Source organism: Helobdella robusta (assembly GCF_000326865.2).
Source record: "Helobdella robusta unplaced genomic scaffold HELROscaffold_34, whole genome shotgun sequence".
Classification (NCBI taxonomy): Eukaryota; Metazoa; Annelida; class Clitellata; order Rhynchobdellida; family Glossiphoniidae; genus Helobdella; species Helobdella robusta.
Genome location: NW_008704659.1, coordinates 1,723,991 through 1,739,245, shown reverse-complemented (window position 1 = coordinate 1,739,245; position 15,255 = coordinate 1,723,991). Strand labels below are relative to the sequence as shown.

The following is a 15,255-nucleotide window of genomic DNA, read 5'->3' as shown; positions in this document are numbered from 1 at the left end:
TTCGTTAAAATATCTTCTCTCTGCCTACAAGCCAGTACGTCGTCATCATTCCTTTCCCCTGGAATTTTCGTTGTTGTCGTTGTTAGCAAAGTAAAAAAATTTTTTTAGTGAAAGTAGATCTGAAGCATTCGAAACGTAAATGAAAATTAGTTTTAGGTAGAATTGTCGTCAAACTTTTATCTCGATAGTTCCACGCTTCTTGAGGTTATAACGCTTGAACTCCTTCAGTTCTTTGTGCGTTTCTTCCGACAAATGAATTCTTGACGCTGTTGACTCGTAAATAAATAAACGAAAATATAATAGAGGAGATATAAAGTGGAGAGACAATGGCCATGTAGTGCACTTTAAATATTGTACCTGCTCCAGTGGACTGCATGCGTGAGGCAGTGTTGATGCAGTCTCCGAACAAGCAGTACCTTGGCATCTTCTTTCCAACAATACCCGCCACGCAGGGTCCTGTAAAAAATGATTAGAACATATTAATTATAAATCGCTGTGAATATATGAATATTCATAAAGCATTTTTAGTCATTGAACGAAACAATTAAGCTTAGTGCCCGTATTAATTCCAATCTTCAATTCCATTTTGGTTTGACTTCCTTGGAGGTTCAATTTTTCAAGTCTCTGCAAGATTTCCAGCGAAATGTCGGCGATTTCTGCAACGTGGCGGCTGCCGTTTCTTGTCGGCACGCCACTCACAATCATGTAGACACTTCCTATTGTTTCCACCTGCAAATGTTTCAAAATCGCGTCATAATGCTTAATTGAGAGATTGAAAAAACAGAATCCACCTTGTAAACGTCGAAACGGTCGACGATTGAATCCAACAAATTGAAAAGAGAACTAAGCATATCTACGACGACGATAGGTGTGTGGCCCATGACCAAATCATTGAAGCCAACTATGTCGCTGAAGTATATTGTTGCCGACTAAAACATTTTAAAAATTAATCTGGTTATTTATTCATTGGCATCGAGTGAATAATGAATGAATGAATAAATGAGTAAATGAATGAATGAACGAACGAACGAATGCATGAATGAATGAATGAATGGATGTATGATAGATGAATGGATGAGTTACACATTGCCAACCTTAAAATATTCAGCATTGACACCGTGACCAAGACGCAACTGCTTGGCTACTGATGCTGGCAACATTTCGTAGAGTAACTCCTCATTTTTATATTTTTGTTCCTCTATGCTCTTAACTTGACTGTTAAACAGGGATGACAATTGGACGAGGTCTTTAATTGTAGTTTCGCAGTTGTTGTATATCAGCCCAAAAGCTGGTATGAGGAAGAGAAGGGTGCAGGAAAATATGACCAGCCCTGCAAAACATTGGACAAATTCTCATTGAATGTATTTTGTTATTTTGTATTTAAAATAATGCACCTGAAACACATCTTATGTACTCTGGATAAAATCCCTTGGCTTTTTCATCTGCGATTATATAATCTTTAACGTACTCGTTAAGTTTAGCGAAGTTGTGGCAGGTTTCGAACCATTCGGTGAAACTGCCATTGACATTTTCAGAGTTCACGATTGATTCGGTGGATCTGATGAAATCATTGATAACTTCTGTTGTGGTGTTGTTCATCATTTTGAGGTGGTAATTGACAATCTCCAGCTGAAATTCTTCCACAAAGTTGAGGTTGTCAACGGAGGAGCTGTAATTTGTTAGGAAGTCGATCTCCGTCGAGCTATCCATGAATTTTCCGCGATAAAACTTATCGAACGCAAGATGGCACAAAACTGACGTCTGCTCGTGAGCGTCCATGATGTGCTGCAGCGCGTACACATGCAAGAAGGTCGCCTTCGAAAGCTCCACGTCGTAGAAGTCAGGAAGGAAGAGAATCAACAGTTTGTTTGCCGTTGCGTAAACGTATAACAACCTGGAATACATTTTTTCACAATCTTCTAAACTTCTTCCGTTGAATTTATAGCGAAAGGTGAAAAGCATTTTTCTGAAATTTTCCGAACTGTTTCCACTGACACCAGTGCCTCTGACGCCTCGGTCTATGTCTTTCGCATCAGGTTTCCAAGCCAACCAGTTGAAGTTGTCCACTGCGCCGTTTGTCTCCTCGATTGCGCGATCCATTCCCTCTCTGCCACGCACGCAAGAACCGTTGCGCCTCAATGTGAAGTTGCTCAACCTGTTTCATGTTACCAGCCAATGGCGAAATGTTAATCAGCATTTTATTAATAATTTCAATAAAATCAAGCATCAATATAGATACAAATCATCTTATGTATCTTTATTTTTACGTTTGAAGACATCAACTACCAACTTGTTAAGCAAAAACTCCCTGCTAATAACTGCTCTCTCGTTAATTAACTTTGTCGTCACATTAGCAACGTTGTATCTGAAGAGAGCCTTGTTGTACATGTTCTCGTAACCTTTCAACGTGGAGGAGTAGCTGATCAGCTGTATGATGGCAGCTATCAAGAAGATCACAGCTGGTAGCACGGGCAGACCCAACAATCGAACTCTCTGCAAGTTTATACCGCGTGTTGAATCGGAATCAACCGTCACGAAGATATATCTCAGCTGGGAAATTATTGATTTGAATGTTGGCTTGCTTCTAAGGCCTCTTAAATAATTCACGAAGCGATTCAATAGTATCATGGCTCGCGGTTTGTTTAATTTTACAGAAGCCATTTTCAAATTTTATATTAGTCAGATAAATGAAATAATCGGAAATAAAATTTCTTTATATATATATTCCATTTCTACGTCATTATTTTAATTGGACAGCGACTTTGGAAGAAGTTGAATGTGAATCAATAGTCTGTCTGGAAATTATGGATGTCTGCTTGGTCAGCAGCAGCAGATGGTTTACTCCTGTTAAGTTTTTATAATGAGCCCACATGCCTATTAAATTTTTCATGATTTTAAAAAATTATCAATTAGTCGTCTGCATAAAGTTTTTAGATAGTGAATCCATCAGTGTTTAATAATTCAAAAATTTTTTATTTCAATTTTTACAAAAACATTTATACAAGGTTTCAAGAACCAATCGTTGCAATGCCCGATTAGGCACACCTTTAAGATATTGTTCACTGGGAGTGTATCTGACTCATTGAAACCAGATTTTTATCCACAAATTTAAAGTATTTGCACGAAAATGGTAAAGAAAAGTCTTTTATGGCCTACATTACAATAAAATGCATTATCAATGATTCAATATTCAGAAGGTATATTTTTTTCCATAATTACAACAGATTGTACATATAAAAAATATTTTTCTCCCACAAATGATCTTATCTGTTAGGTGCAGAAAATATTCCACCTCAGTGCCTCTTACTGAATATTTTGTGACGCAAAAATTTGTCTTTCGTAGTATGTTTGGCGCCATTAATGTTTCTTAAAAGCTTAATTAGCGTCTGTTTCTTTGCAAAAGTGCATCATAAATATTGATTAAATTACGCTGTACAATTAATATTTCACAATGTAATAATATTTATGTAAAATGTAATTCTGTAATAATATAATTATATCATTCAAACATTGTAATATAAATTTCTGTCTCTATGTTTCGGTTGAGTTTTTATAAAGAGAAAAATATGAACTTATAATTTAAGAGGGAATCAAAATTTAAATTGCTAGTACTTCTCAAAAAAAATTTTAATAACATAATCTTAACAAAAATGGTCATTAAAAGGTTTTTAAATTCTCAAGTAAATACGAAACAGTTTTTAATTGTTCAACATCACTGTTGTTCATTTTCCTCTTCTCTTTTGTCTTTTCCTTCAAGCCAGTAAGTCGTCATTGTTCCTTTACCCTAACAAAAATAATTACAAGTTGAAATGTTTTAGAATTTAACACGAAATAATGATGAATGTTTCAATTTTTCCCTCCCGGCACCTACCTTCACTTCCAATGTTCCCCTCTTCTGTAGCAAATATCCTTTCGCGGCTTTCAGGGCCAAGTAGGCGGCTTCAGATATGTGCACTCTTGACGCTTTGTTTAAGTGTTTTGAATTTTTAAAATATGGTTCGTCTCAATTTGAAAATTTGATTTCGTGAGAAAAAAAAGTTTCATTACCACTTCCAGTCGACTGCATCCTGGAAGCAGTGTTGACGGTGTCGCCGAACAAGCAGTACCTCGTCATCTTGTTGCCGACAACTCCCGCGACACAAGGACCTGTTGCGAAAACATTGAGAACTTATTAATTAAAATTAAAAATTTGAATATGCAAAAATTAACAACGATCAACCAGTGTGAATTCCAATTCTCAACTCGATTTTCTTAGTGAATCCTGAAAAATTTTGTTCCTCAATGTTGGCCAAAATATCGAGCGACATGTCGGCAACTTCGACGACGTGCTGCTGGCCGTTCCTCACTGGCACTCCACTCACAACCATGTACACGCTGCCTATTGTCTCAACCTTGTGGTGCAGTTGCAGTCAATTTAAATGTTTTAACGACAAAACGGTTTTGACTGAACTATTTTTTGAATAAAGAAAATTTAGTTTTAAAGGTAATTCAACATAAGTAATGCAGTAAATATTGTTGAAAACATTACAGTCTTCTTACCTTGTAGACATCGTAACATTCTATCCTTGAATCTAAGAGGTTATAAACCGAGTTGAGTAGGGTGATAACTTGCATCGGCTCTGAATGCAATGTAATCTCATTGAAATCAACAATGTCGCTAAAATAAATGGTCGAAGTCTGAAATAATAAAATAAATTATCGTTCAGCGATTCGATTGAAACGTAGGAAGGAAGTGTGCTGACTACGAACTTCGTACGTTTCGGCTTCCACGTTGTTTCCCAACCTCAGCTGCCGGGCTACAGACTTGGGCAACATTTCTGAGAGCAGCAGTTCTGTACGGTCCTTTTCAGTCAGCAGCTCCTTGGCTTGACTGCGGAACATCGTGGAGAATTGCTTCAAATTTTTCACCGTCGTCTCCGAATTCAAATAAATGAAAATGATTGCCGGTATATTGAAGAGGAGAGCAAAAGAGTAGAGAACTATTCCTTCAAGTTTAAATCATGCATTAGTTTTACATTGATTCAGACATTTTAGAAATTGTGCATACCCGTTACACACTGGTTCCACTCTTGATCAAATCCTTCCCTTCGCATGCCACCAACAATTTCTGACTCCAATTCTTCGCTCAATTCAGAAAACTTCCTGCAGGCAATGTACCACCTTTCGAAATCAATCGCCACGTTGGAATCGTTGACGATGGCTTCAGCGTTCGATAGAAATTCTTGAGCGGCTGCGTATTTCTCATCGGATAGAAGCATGTTATATAACTGCTTCAAACTTTCATCTAAGCTTAAAGAGTTGTTGATGTTTGACATTCCGATGCTATAGTTGCTCACAAAGTTGTACTGAAATATTTCGTGCTGGAAGTCTCCCAGAACCAACTTCTCGTAAGCCAGATAGCAAAGAGACGAAAGAGTTTCGTGAGCTTCTAAGACGTATTGAAGTGCAAAAACGTGCATGAAGGTAATTTTGGAAAGTTCAACGTAATAGTAATCTGGCATGAACTTGATCATCATTTGTATGCTGGTTGTGTACGTTTGCGTTATATTTCTGTAACGCTCCTCGCACTGAGAAAAGTTTACACCTACTAAGCCATACCTCACTTTGTTTATCAACATTTTGAATTCCTGTGCGTCACTAGCTGGTAGTCTTCCGTTCTGCGCCATTTCTTCGAGTTCTGATTTAGTGTAAGTTGTTTGAAGATCGTCAATTATACCGATTAACTCGTCGGTCTCTTTGATGCTTTCCGCAATTGTAGTGTCGTTATCGTCCACACATTTCCCAGAGAAAACACTGGAATTTTGTGACCTGTAATAAAAGAAATGTTTTAAAAATTTATTTTATGTAATTTATTTTTGTTTACTTTTTTAAAGCTAGTTTATTTCTTAAGAAGTGGAATGCAAAAGCAGATCTTTCCTTATCCAGGGAAGCGCACAGGTTGGCTATCTGGTACCCATACCTTGCTCTGGTGTACATGTCTCTGTAACCATTCAACGTGTTTCCGTAACTGACCAACTCACTTATACAGACGGCCACAAATATGATGACCGGTATGAAGGGCAAGCCAAGGAGTCGAAATCTCTGCAGGGACCTGCCTCGGACGGTTGACGAATCCACCGAGAGAAAAATATTTTTCAGTTGGTTCCAGACGGACCCCAGAATTGTTGCACTGGAGAGAGAGAGGGAACTGCGAACACTCGACGTGGAATAAGCCGCTGTCGATGGATTCTTGCTCATGTTGTTATAAAAAATTTTGCTTTGTACTTATTCAATTAAAAGATTTTTAATTTCTTTAAAAATATTTAAATCGCATTATAGGTGTTGTAGCGTTAGATTGAAACGAATATTGAGCTTTTGAAACATCCTCGCCCGCTACAACTACTACGTCTGCAACTGCTTATTTTAAAAATAACACACAGAGAGAAAGATGAAAGAGATGATGTCGTACTAATTAAACGTCACGAAAACACGTCATACATCCGGCTAGTAACATACATATGTGTGTACTGCACTGTACTGCACTGTACTGTACAATTGTACATACTTGTACACACATCACCGTGCTTCGTGAATCTTCTTATACCAGGACCATAATATCTAATTAATTCCATATAATCATTGATTTAATTAGTTTCTCGTTGTACATGCAGCGTATATGTATGTATGGATGGATGAATGTACGGATGTGGCGTGTGTTGGTTTGATATAAATAATCTTCATTGAGCGTAGATAATGTTTAGAGCTTATTGTACAGTACATGAACACGTGTAGATAGTGTATGCATAGCAGCGTGTTTTCATTCGCTTGGCGTGCTCTACATAATTTCGTCACCTCTTTGCGATCCGATAACTCTTCTCCAAACTCCAATTAGCAGTCGTCAAGATTGACACCTACGACGGCGATGTGCGAATAACGAAGAAGGCAGGCTGGTTGGCAGATGGCTTTGAGAGTGTCTTCACTAGACATTGCAACAGGCCTGATCAATGACTCACACGTGCAAGTTAATTCTAATTATACATTTCTTTCACTCTCTGTTTGTATCCAAAACAGTTGTTTGTTTTTTATTTGAAAGAGACAAAAATGAGCTATGATATTTCAAAAAATTGAAAATAAATTTATTTCACAAACGTGACTTATGATTTCGTATGACATCCAACGCGCAGGTAGGTACGTGTGGAAAGGTCTGCAGTTGCAGTCGCAGACAGTAATTAAAAATACAACACCTGTCAAAATTAACTGACAACAACATTTGATCACGTGGTTTATGACGTAAGCGTCGTCTCTCTCTCTTCCTTTCTCTCTCTCTCTCTATTTTTCTCTCTTTCTTTCTCTTTATATATATATACATACATATGTATGTATATACCTTTGTATGTATGTTATAGGTTTATTCCCAGATATTTATATCACAGCATTATTTAAGAAATTATGTAAAATGAATAAAAAATTAATTTAAAGAAGTAAAAAAGTTCTCATGCACAATAGATGAAATTGAATAAATAAATGAGATTATCAAAATATTTATTGTCAAGTGAAGTTAATTATGAAAAAATATTAATACAATAAAAGAAAATATAAAAAAAGTTGGGAACGAATGGATGGATGAATGAATGAATGGATGAATGAATGAATAAATGAATGAATGAATGAATGAATGAATGAATGAACGAACGAACGAACGAATGAATGAATGAAATACTAATACAGAAAAATACGTCGGTGACAGAGAAGATATGTATCGGTAACATACTGCAAATATATTTGTGAAAAATTAAAAGATATTTTAAAGTTAAATAAATTTATATGCTAATTTTTAGTAACATAAAATAAAAAAATCTAAATAATTTTTGTAAAGACAAATTCTCAGGGAAAATTAGCACATCCTCCAACGAAAATAGCACATGATGTATGAATGAATTCTGATTTCAAGGAAAAAAAATGTTTAAAAATGTTAAAGTTGGACGTAATATGTATCCTTTATCATTTGTATCCTTTCATTATGTTGAAGTTTTGTGGTTCTGAAAAATATCATCGTCATCATCATCATCATCAATATTATCATCAGTGTCGTCATCGTTGTCTTTATCATCATCATTATTATCACCATCTTTATCGTCGTCATCGTCATCATCATCGTCATCGTCATCACCATCATTATTAAGAGTTAATTTTAAAAAACTCCATGACGTCAATTTGCTCATTTTAGAAATAAAAGATTTAGTAAATACTGTGTTAAAAAGTATAAAACTTGTACATTGTGCTAATTACTAGAATAATTAACTAATTAATAATAAACCAAGATTTATAAAATAAAATAAATATATTATTTTGCAAAATTCATGAAAATCTTTCGACTGTAAATTTCAAATTGGAAGTAGTAAACCGGATGTGGTCGATAGATGGGTCTTTTAGTTGGTCGACTCGCCGGCAGACTGAGATTTCTTTTCCTCGAGTTTTCGGTTCTGCGAGTTGAGCCTGGAAGTTAGCAACTTTTTCGTCCTTGGAATGGCCACGGATGGAACTTTACTCTCCAGGTTCAGTTCTTTCATGCTTTTTGACAGCTGATTGTCGTCGCGATCACGTCTCGTGTACCAGTAGCCGTAATGCCTGTATCTCTCCCAGTATCTCACCTTTGTTTGAAGGGTTAGCAAATAATTTTGCGGCTTATAAATTTTACGGTTATCACTTATAAATTAAAGCAGTGAATTTTCCATCGTCTAAGATAAATGCTAAAGTGTAAGCTAACTTGGTCGTCCAACTCGGCAATCCTCAACGTGGCCTGCTCAGTTTTCTTTTTCATTTTCTCCATTTCTTCCTTTCTTTCATTTGATTCTTTCTCCGACTTCTCCAAGCAGCCAGCCAGGTATCTGATGTTTCGATCTCTCTCTTGCAACTCCTGATCGTACGTGCTTTTCATCTCGTGCATTTGTTTGCTGGCCTCTCGAAGCTTCTTCTCACTGTCTTCGGCAATTCTCGCCATATCATTCAGCTTTTCAGTGAATGACCTGACCACTTTTATGATGTCCTTGTCCAATCTCGCCTGACCATTCATTCTCGAGAACGTTTCATCGTGCGTTTGACGACCGGAATGTTCAAGAATGTCGTACACTCGCAGTTTTTCTTCTTTCAGCAGTTCCAACTTTTCAGAATTGGCGGAAGCATGCTCCAGCAATTTTTCAACTGAGACTTCCATTTTTCTAATTAGTCCTTTTCCAGATTCTTCTTCAGACCAACTTTAAATGTTAAATATTTTGCATTTTTTAAACAATGATGTATATATTAAATAACAATAACATTAATTGCTTTAAAAATTGACAATAATTTTAAAATTTATTGGAAAAATAAAAACTTGAGAAGCATGTCATTACATGAAAACAGCATACCGAGTGGTACTTTCGTCCGAGTTTCCATCTTCGGTGTCGATGCTTCCACGAGAACTCGCCATGCTGATGGAGCGACTCTGGTTGATGAATGCATGAATCTTTCGAATCAACCCTTTCAGAACTGCATCTTTATGTTTGGCTAACGCGATTTGCTCGGTCAGGGCTTGTTTAGTTTGTTCCACGTTTTTGATCCAAATATTTTTCGTGCATTGAGTTCTGACGGCGAGCAGTTGCTCCAGCTGGCGCTTCTCACCCTCTGAGAGGCGTTTTGTGGTTCCAAAGAGTCTGTGGACGAGTGTGGAAGCCTCGTTCTTGATGTAGTCATCAATTTTCAATTGGCCTCTCTCCAAACTCAGCTCTACTCGAAGTTCAGAGCTGATCCAGGGGTTTTCTTCGTCTAAAAATTCGCACAGTACGTTGAATACGTTTTTGTCTAATTTAGCTCTCATCAAGTGCTCAAGGTACTTCCAAATTTTTTCACAATTCTTCATTTCGGTCTGTTTTTATTAAATTAAATGCAAGTTTTTGTTTTGTGATTTTATCATTGTAAATAGCAATTTACAATTCGCGCAATTAGTTTAAAAAAAGTCAGTTTGAGAAGCAAGTTAAAAAACTTCGTCAAGTCAGATAACTACTGAATATATAATTGAAATAACACAGCGCCGAAAACAGCAACAAACAGCAAACATAATAATATAATGAAACAACAACAACAACAAAATCGACAACAATCGATTAATTAAGATGACAACAACCTCCTCGATTTCGTTGACGAGTGCGTCCCAGATGAGATCGTAAGACTTCAACTTCCGGATCGTCGCCTCATCCCACGTCAAGTTGGCCGATAATAAATCCCTCTTCCACCTGATCACCTTCTTCTCCTGCACGTCCATTGTTTTGAAGGGGTGGGGGTGGTTGGGTTAGGCCCTGCCTAAGTAGATTTTTAGTTGCTGGTAGACAACTTACTTTAAATTTCTGAATAAAAAGGTAAGAAAGTTAGTTGACACTAATTAATAAGTTCATTTATTAATTCATTAGATTTGTTCATTGGGTGTAATATTTATTTTTCATGCCAGTACTTATATATTTAAATAGTTCTTAATGAAGAGTCGGGCTGAAGAAGCATGAAAAAGAACCAGCTACTTGCTATCTTACTTACTTTTTGAATTAATTTTTAAATATTTGTTTTTTTAAAAGTGATTTTAAACTAATTTTTACGGCTCAGATAAAAAAAATATAAACAAATTTATTTATTTGTTAACTTTCAAAATTTAAAATCAACTAAAACAATTATGGTTGCAATATTATAAATTGTTGTTGCTACTACCACTACGGTTGTTGTTGTTTGCTAGTATCTATGAATAAAAAAAAGAATTTTTATCCGGATTTTATCGAAAGTTATCTAAAGAAATTTTTTCAAAGTTTAGTTGAATGCTTCAACATCCTAAAGAACGATTCAATTGATTCAAAACTGAAAGATTAAATAACTAATATAAAGCGACATGAATGAACGAATGAAAAAATGAATGAATGCATTATTGAATGAACGGATAGATGAATGGATAAATGAATGAATGAACAAATAAATGGATAAATAAATGAACAAAAGTAAATTGAAATAGTCACTTACAGTCAAAGGAAATACATTAAAAAGAGACCTAACCTCTTATATAACAACAAAAAATTTTTCTTGTTGTCGTCGTAACCTTGGCAACGACAATGCAACAAAACAATGAAACGAAGGATGATGATGACGACGACGACGACGACGATGATGATAGTGACAATGTTGATGATGTGTTGATGATGAAATTATTGTTGTTGTTGTCGCTGTTGTAGTCGTTGTTGTTGTTGTTATTGTCGTTGTTGTCGAAGATATTGTTGTTGATGATGATGATAGTGGCCATGTTGATGATGGTGAAAAATGGTTCAATATGAGACGTAGACGAAGACGAAGAAATATTTACATTTTGTTGTTTGAGGCAATGGAACGTTGAATTCGTTGGTATTGTAATATCGGTTGTTTTTTGACTTGTACACGAAATTATTTATTGTTAATTATAAATTGTTGAAGAAATTTTATTAGGCTTGTCTATTCACATTTATGTCTGAATGATTGAAAAATGAATGATTGAATGAGTGTGTGAGTGAGTGAGTGAGTGAGTGAGTGAGTGAGTATGAATTTTAAGATCGAACAACCGAATAGTCCAACTTCCACTTAAACCATCGTTATCTTGGATTCTGGAACAATGATGTTTGAATATTAGGAGCTGAAAATTTATTTTTTTCCACCACCATTACTGTCTATTGAACAAAACTTGACTTGACAAAAATTGAACTGAAGAACATGAACAGAAAACTTAATATTATCTCAATATAGAATTGCTAGATAAGTATAAATTGGCTACTGTTTTTTCGGTAGCTTCTTGTTTTTCATTCTAAAAAATTAATTTTTTTTTCCAGCTACTCGGACAATCGGCCTTACTCCAGTTCCACTATTCGGTGCATCTCTCTTGCCGATTCCATACGCGCACACATACTCACACACACACGCACACGTACACACATATATACACACACACATACATACACACACAGATGCACTTTTATTTGCAAAAAAAAAACAAACGAGCCCTGTTCATGTTTCTAAAAAAGAACGCAATGAATACAATTAGTTCCGGCAAGTAAATACATATGTACGTACATACTTAAGTGTATTTAATGCGCGTATTTATACGCACATTTGCGTATTGGATACCTCTAATGTAAAAGGCTTCAACAATCAATAACGCGTACGGCTTGGGGGGGTTAACTGCGCATTCACATACAAAGACATCTAACATCGTCAGCGATGATTTTTCTCGTATTAGTAATAGTAATAGTAAAGGTGGTTTAAAATTAGAAGCAGCAGCAGCAAAAGCAGCAGCAGTAGTAGTAGTAGTAATAGCGGTAGTGGTAGTTGTGTCATATTGATTTATATTTCTATAAAACTCAATTAAATATTTATGTCGTTAATCTAGAAAGACATCATGACAAACATTTTAAATATAGATACGCAAAATGCGACATCACCACCGTCACCACCGTCATCATCATGCTCATCATCATCATCTTTATTATCGTCACCACCATCATTATTATCGTCATCATCATCGTTGTTGTTGTTTGTGTCGCTAAGCCATGCATGTATGATTGATGAGTTTTGGAAAATAGTAATGGTATGTATGTGTATATGTATGTATGCGTGTATGTATGTATATATGCATATATGTTTGTATGTATGTATGCCTGCGCGAATGTGTATATGTAATTTTACTACTGTCCTTCGTTTGTATTACTAAAACACTCCTTTGTTTGTATTACTAAAACACTACTACTTAACTACTACTACCACTACTACTACTATTACTACTACTACTACTGCTGCTGCTGCTGCTACTACTACTTTCTGTGGCACAACTACTACAAACGCTACAAATATTACTACTACCAGGACTACTACTTTTAATAATATGAACAAAGGAACGGAAGATTTTTTTTAAATTTTTCTGAACTGGAAAAAAAATTTCCTTTTAGTTTAATTTTTCTCCGTTTCAGTCAAACAAAGCAAGCGAAACATGGGTTTATTCATGCTTAGATGTATATGTGTATGTGTGTATTTGTGAATTTGTTTATGTGTGTACGTGCGTGGATTTGTGTGTGTGTGTGTGTGTGTGGATTTGTATGCGTGTTTATGTGTACTACCAAATATTTGCGCGCGCGCGTGTGAGTTGTGTATCGCTTTACACATGTGTAAAATTATATCTTATGGGATGAATACTTAGTAACAATATTTTAAACACACCTTCAATATTGCTTTTATTTGCATATATTATTATTTTTTACTCATGAATAATTAAGCACGCACTCAAAAGTTAAATATTCATCAGTGGTACAAGTGGTAGCAGCAGCAGTAGCAGTAGTAGTAGCAGTAGCAGTAATAAGTCTTGGAGACAAAATATATTTACTTCTAAAAAGGATGAATTGTGAACAAATTTTTAAACTTTTTTTTTCAAAGTTCTCTATGCATAACATATAAATAGATTTTATTTGTGACGAAATATAGTAAAAATATTAACAATAACAGACAAAAATTAAATAATAAATATAATTATAGACAACTATGGACAATTATTAGACAAACATGAACAATTACAGACAAACATAAACAATTATAAACCAATATAAACATAGATACAACAATAATTTTAACAGACGTTATTGTTGACTGCAGTTAATACGGCAATGTTATTGCTCAAAACCATTTAAAGATTGCAATGTTAGAAAATCACAGAAAATTATTTAGGCTGTTAATGACGAATCAGACTAAATTAATTAATTAATTAAGTAATTAATTAATTAATTAGTATATAAAAACAACAAATTAATGATTATAATAATAATAGGAATTATTTTAAAAAATAATAACAGTAATTGTAATGATAAAATTGTTGATATTGTCAACTGATAGCACAATGCTTTTTCTGGCCATCTCTGTTTATTTTCGTTCGAACTTTTACTGAAATTATACGAATGAATGTTTAAAGTTATTTTTTTAAAGTTTATCACAATCGTCATCATCATCATCACACAATCATCTTGTCCATCATCATCATCGTCGTCGTCATCATCACAATCATCATCATCATCATAGTCAACCTGCCAATCTTTTATCTCCGATAGCCATGAAGGCTTCGTAGAGTTCCTTGGATGGATTCGAACCCGGACTCACCTGCCTCAAACATTCCAGCCAGATCAACAGCAGTCTGTAACTGTAGTGTCCGGTTTTGTGGGAGGCTTGGAAAAGTGGTCGTCGTCATCATCATCATCATCATTTTCTCATCGTTATCATTAGTTCATCATCATCTTATTACCGTACCACTATCATCATCGCTATCACCAACACCATCATCATCATCGTCCTCTTCATCGACATCGTTCAGGAAGTTTTCAACCGATCGATAAATTTGTTTGAATACCACACGCACGCACACACACACGCACTCAAACTCACACAGACACACACACACACAGACACACACACACGTACACACAACAGACACACGTACACACACAGACACTTACAAACGCATTGCTTCTCGATAGCTTTAATCTGGTCGGCATTGAACTGCCAATATTTGGCTAATTTTTTCCACTGATCTCGTTTCATGTTACTCCTAGCAACTTTCCACAGTATCGGTTTCAGTTTCGTTACCATTTCATCCGTTTCCGGTGAGCTGGTGATGATCATGATGATGATGTTTTTGATGGTGGTGATGTTGATGATGATGGTGATAATAGAGATGATGATGAGTGATGGTGATGATGGGAATACTGTTAAATCAAATGTTTTTGATAAAAAAAAACTAAATAATAATAATAATCATCATCATCCTGATCATCATCATCATCAACACCATCATCAACAACAACAACACTATCATCATCAACAACACCATCATCAACACCATCATCATCATCAACAACAACACCATCAACAACAACAACACCATCATCATCAACACCGTCATCATCATCATCATCACCACCAACAACAACACAATCATCAACAACACCATCATCATCATCATCAACTCACTCATCTTGGTCATCGCGATCGAACATCTGCAAACTACTTAAGGACGTTGACAAGTTGCCGATATCATCATTATCATCATTATCGGCAACATCATTATCAAGACAACCGCCACCACCATCATCATCATCATCGCAAATATTATTAGCCATGTTGTTATCATCATCATTATCGTTTCGGCTTTTGTTAATGTTATTTGGTTTATTATTATCATCATTATTATTATTATTATCATTA

The 15,255-nt window shown here is 35.4% G+C and overlaps 3 protein-coding genes across 3 annotated transcripts; all 3 read right to left on the bottom strand.

Moving 5' to 3' along the window:
- Window positions 1-4: 4 nt before the first annotated feature.
- Window positions 5-4,881, bottom strand: HELRODRAFT_82913 (hypothetical protein; the record flags this gene model as incomplete). Its single annotated transcript, XM_009023085.1, has 6 exons — window positions 5-58; window positions 175-266; window positions 4,048-4,146; window positions 4,220-4,391; window positions 4,540-4,677; window positions 4,750-4,881. 6 exons carry the CDS (start codon window positions 4,879-4,881, stop codon window positions 5-7), a joined length of 687 nt encoding a protein of 228 aa, XP_009021333.1.
- A 3,527-nt stretch (window positions 4,882-8,408) lies between these two features.
- Window positions 8,409-9,193, bottom strand: HELRODRAFT_175681 (hypothetical protein; the record flags this gene model as incomplete). The annotated part of the gene is made up of 2 exons (XM_009023084.1): window positions 8,409-8,630; window positions 8,747-9,193. 2 exons carry the CDS (start codon window positions 9,191-9,193, stop codon window positions 8,409-8,411), a joined length of 669 nt encoding a protein of 222 aa, XP_009021332.1.
- Window positions 9,194-9,364: 171 nt separating this feature from the next.
- On the bottom strand, window positions 9,365-10,276 carry HELRODRAFT_175680 (hypothetical protein; the record flags this gene model as incomplete). The annotated part of the gene is made up of 2 exons (XM_009023083.1): window positions 9,365-9,880; window positions 10,139-10,276. The coding sequence occupies 2 exons, from the start codon at window positions 10,274-10,276 to the stop codon at window positions 9,365-9,367; spliced, it is 654 nt and encodes a 217-aa protein (XP_009021331.1).
- Between the last annotated feature and the right edge of the window lie 4,979 nt (window positions 10,277-15,255).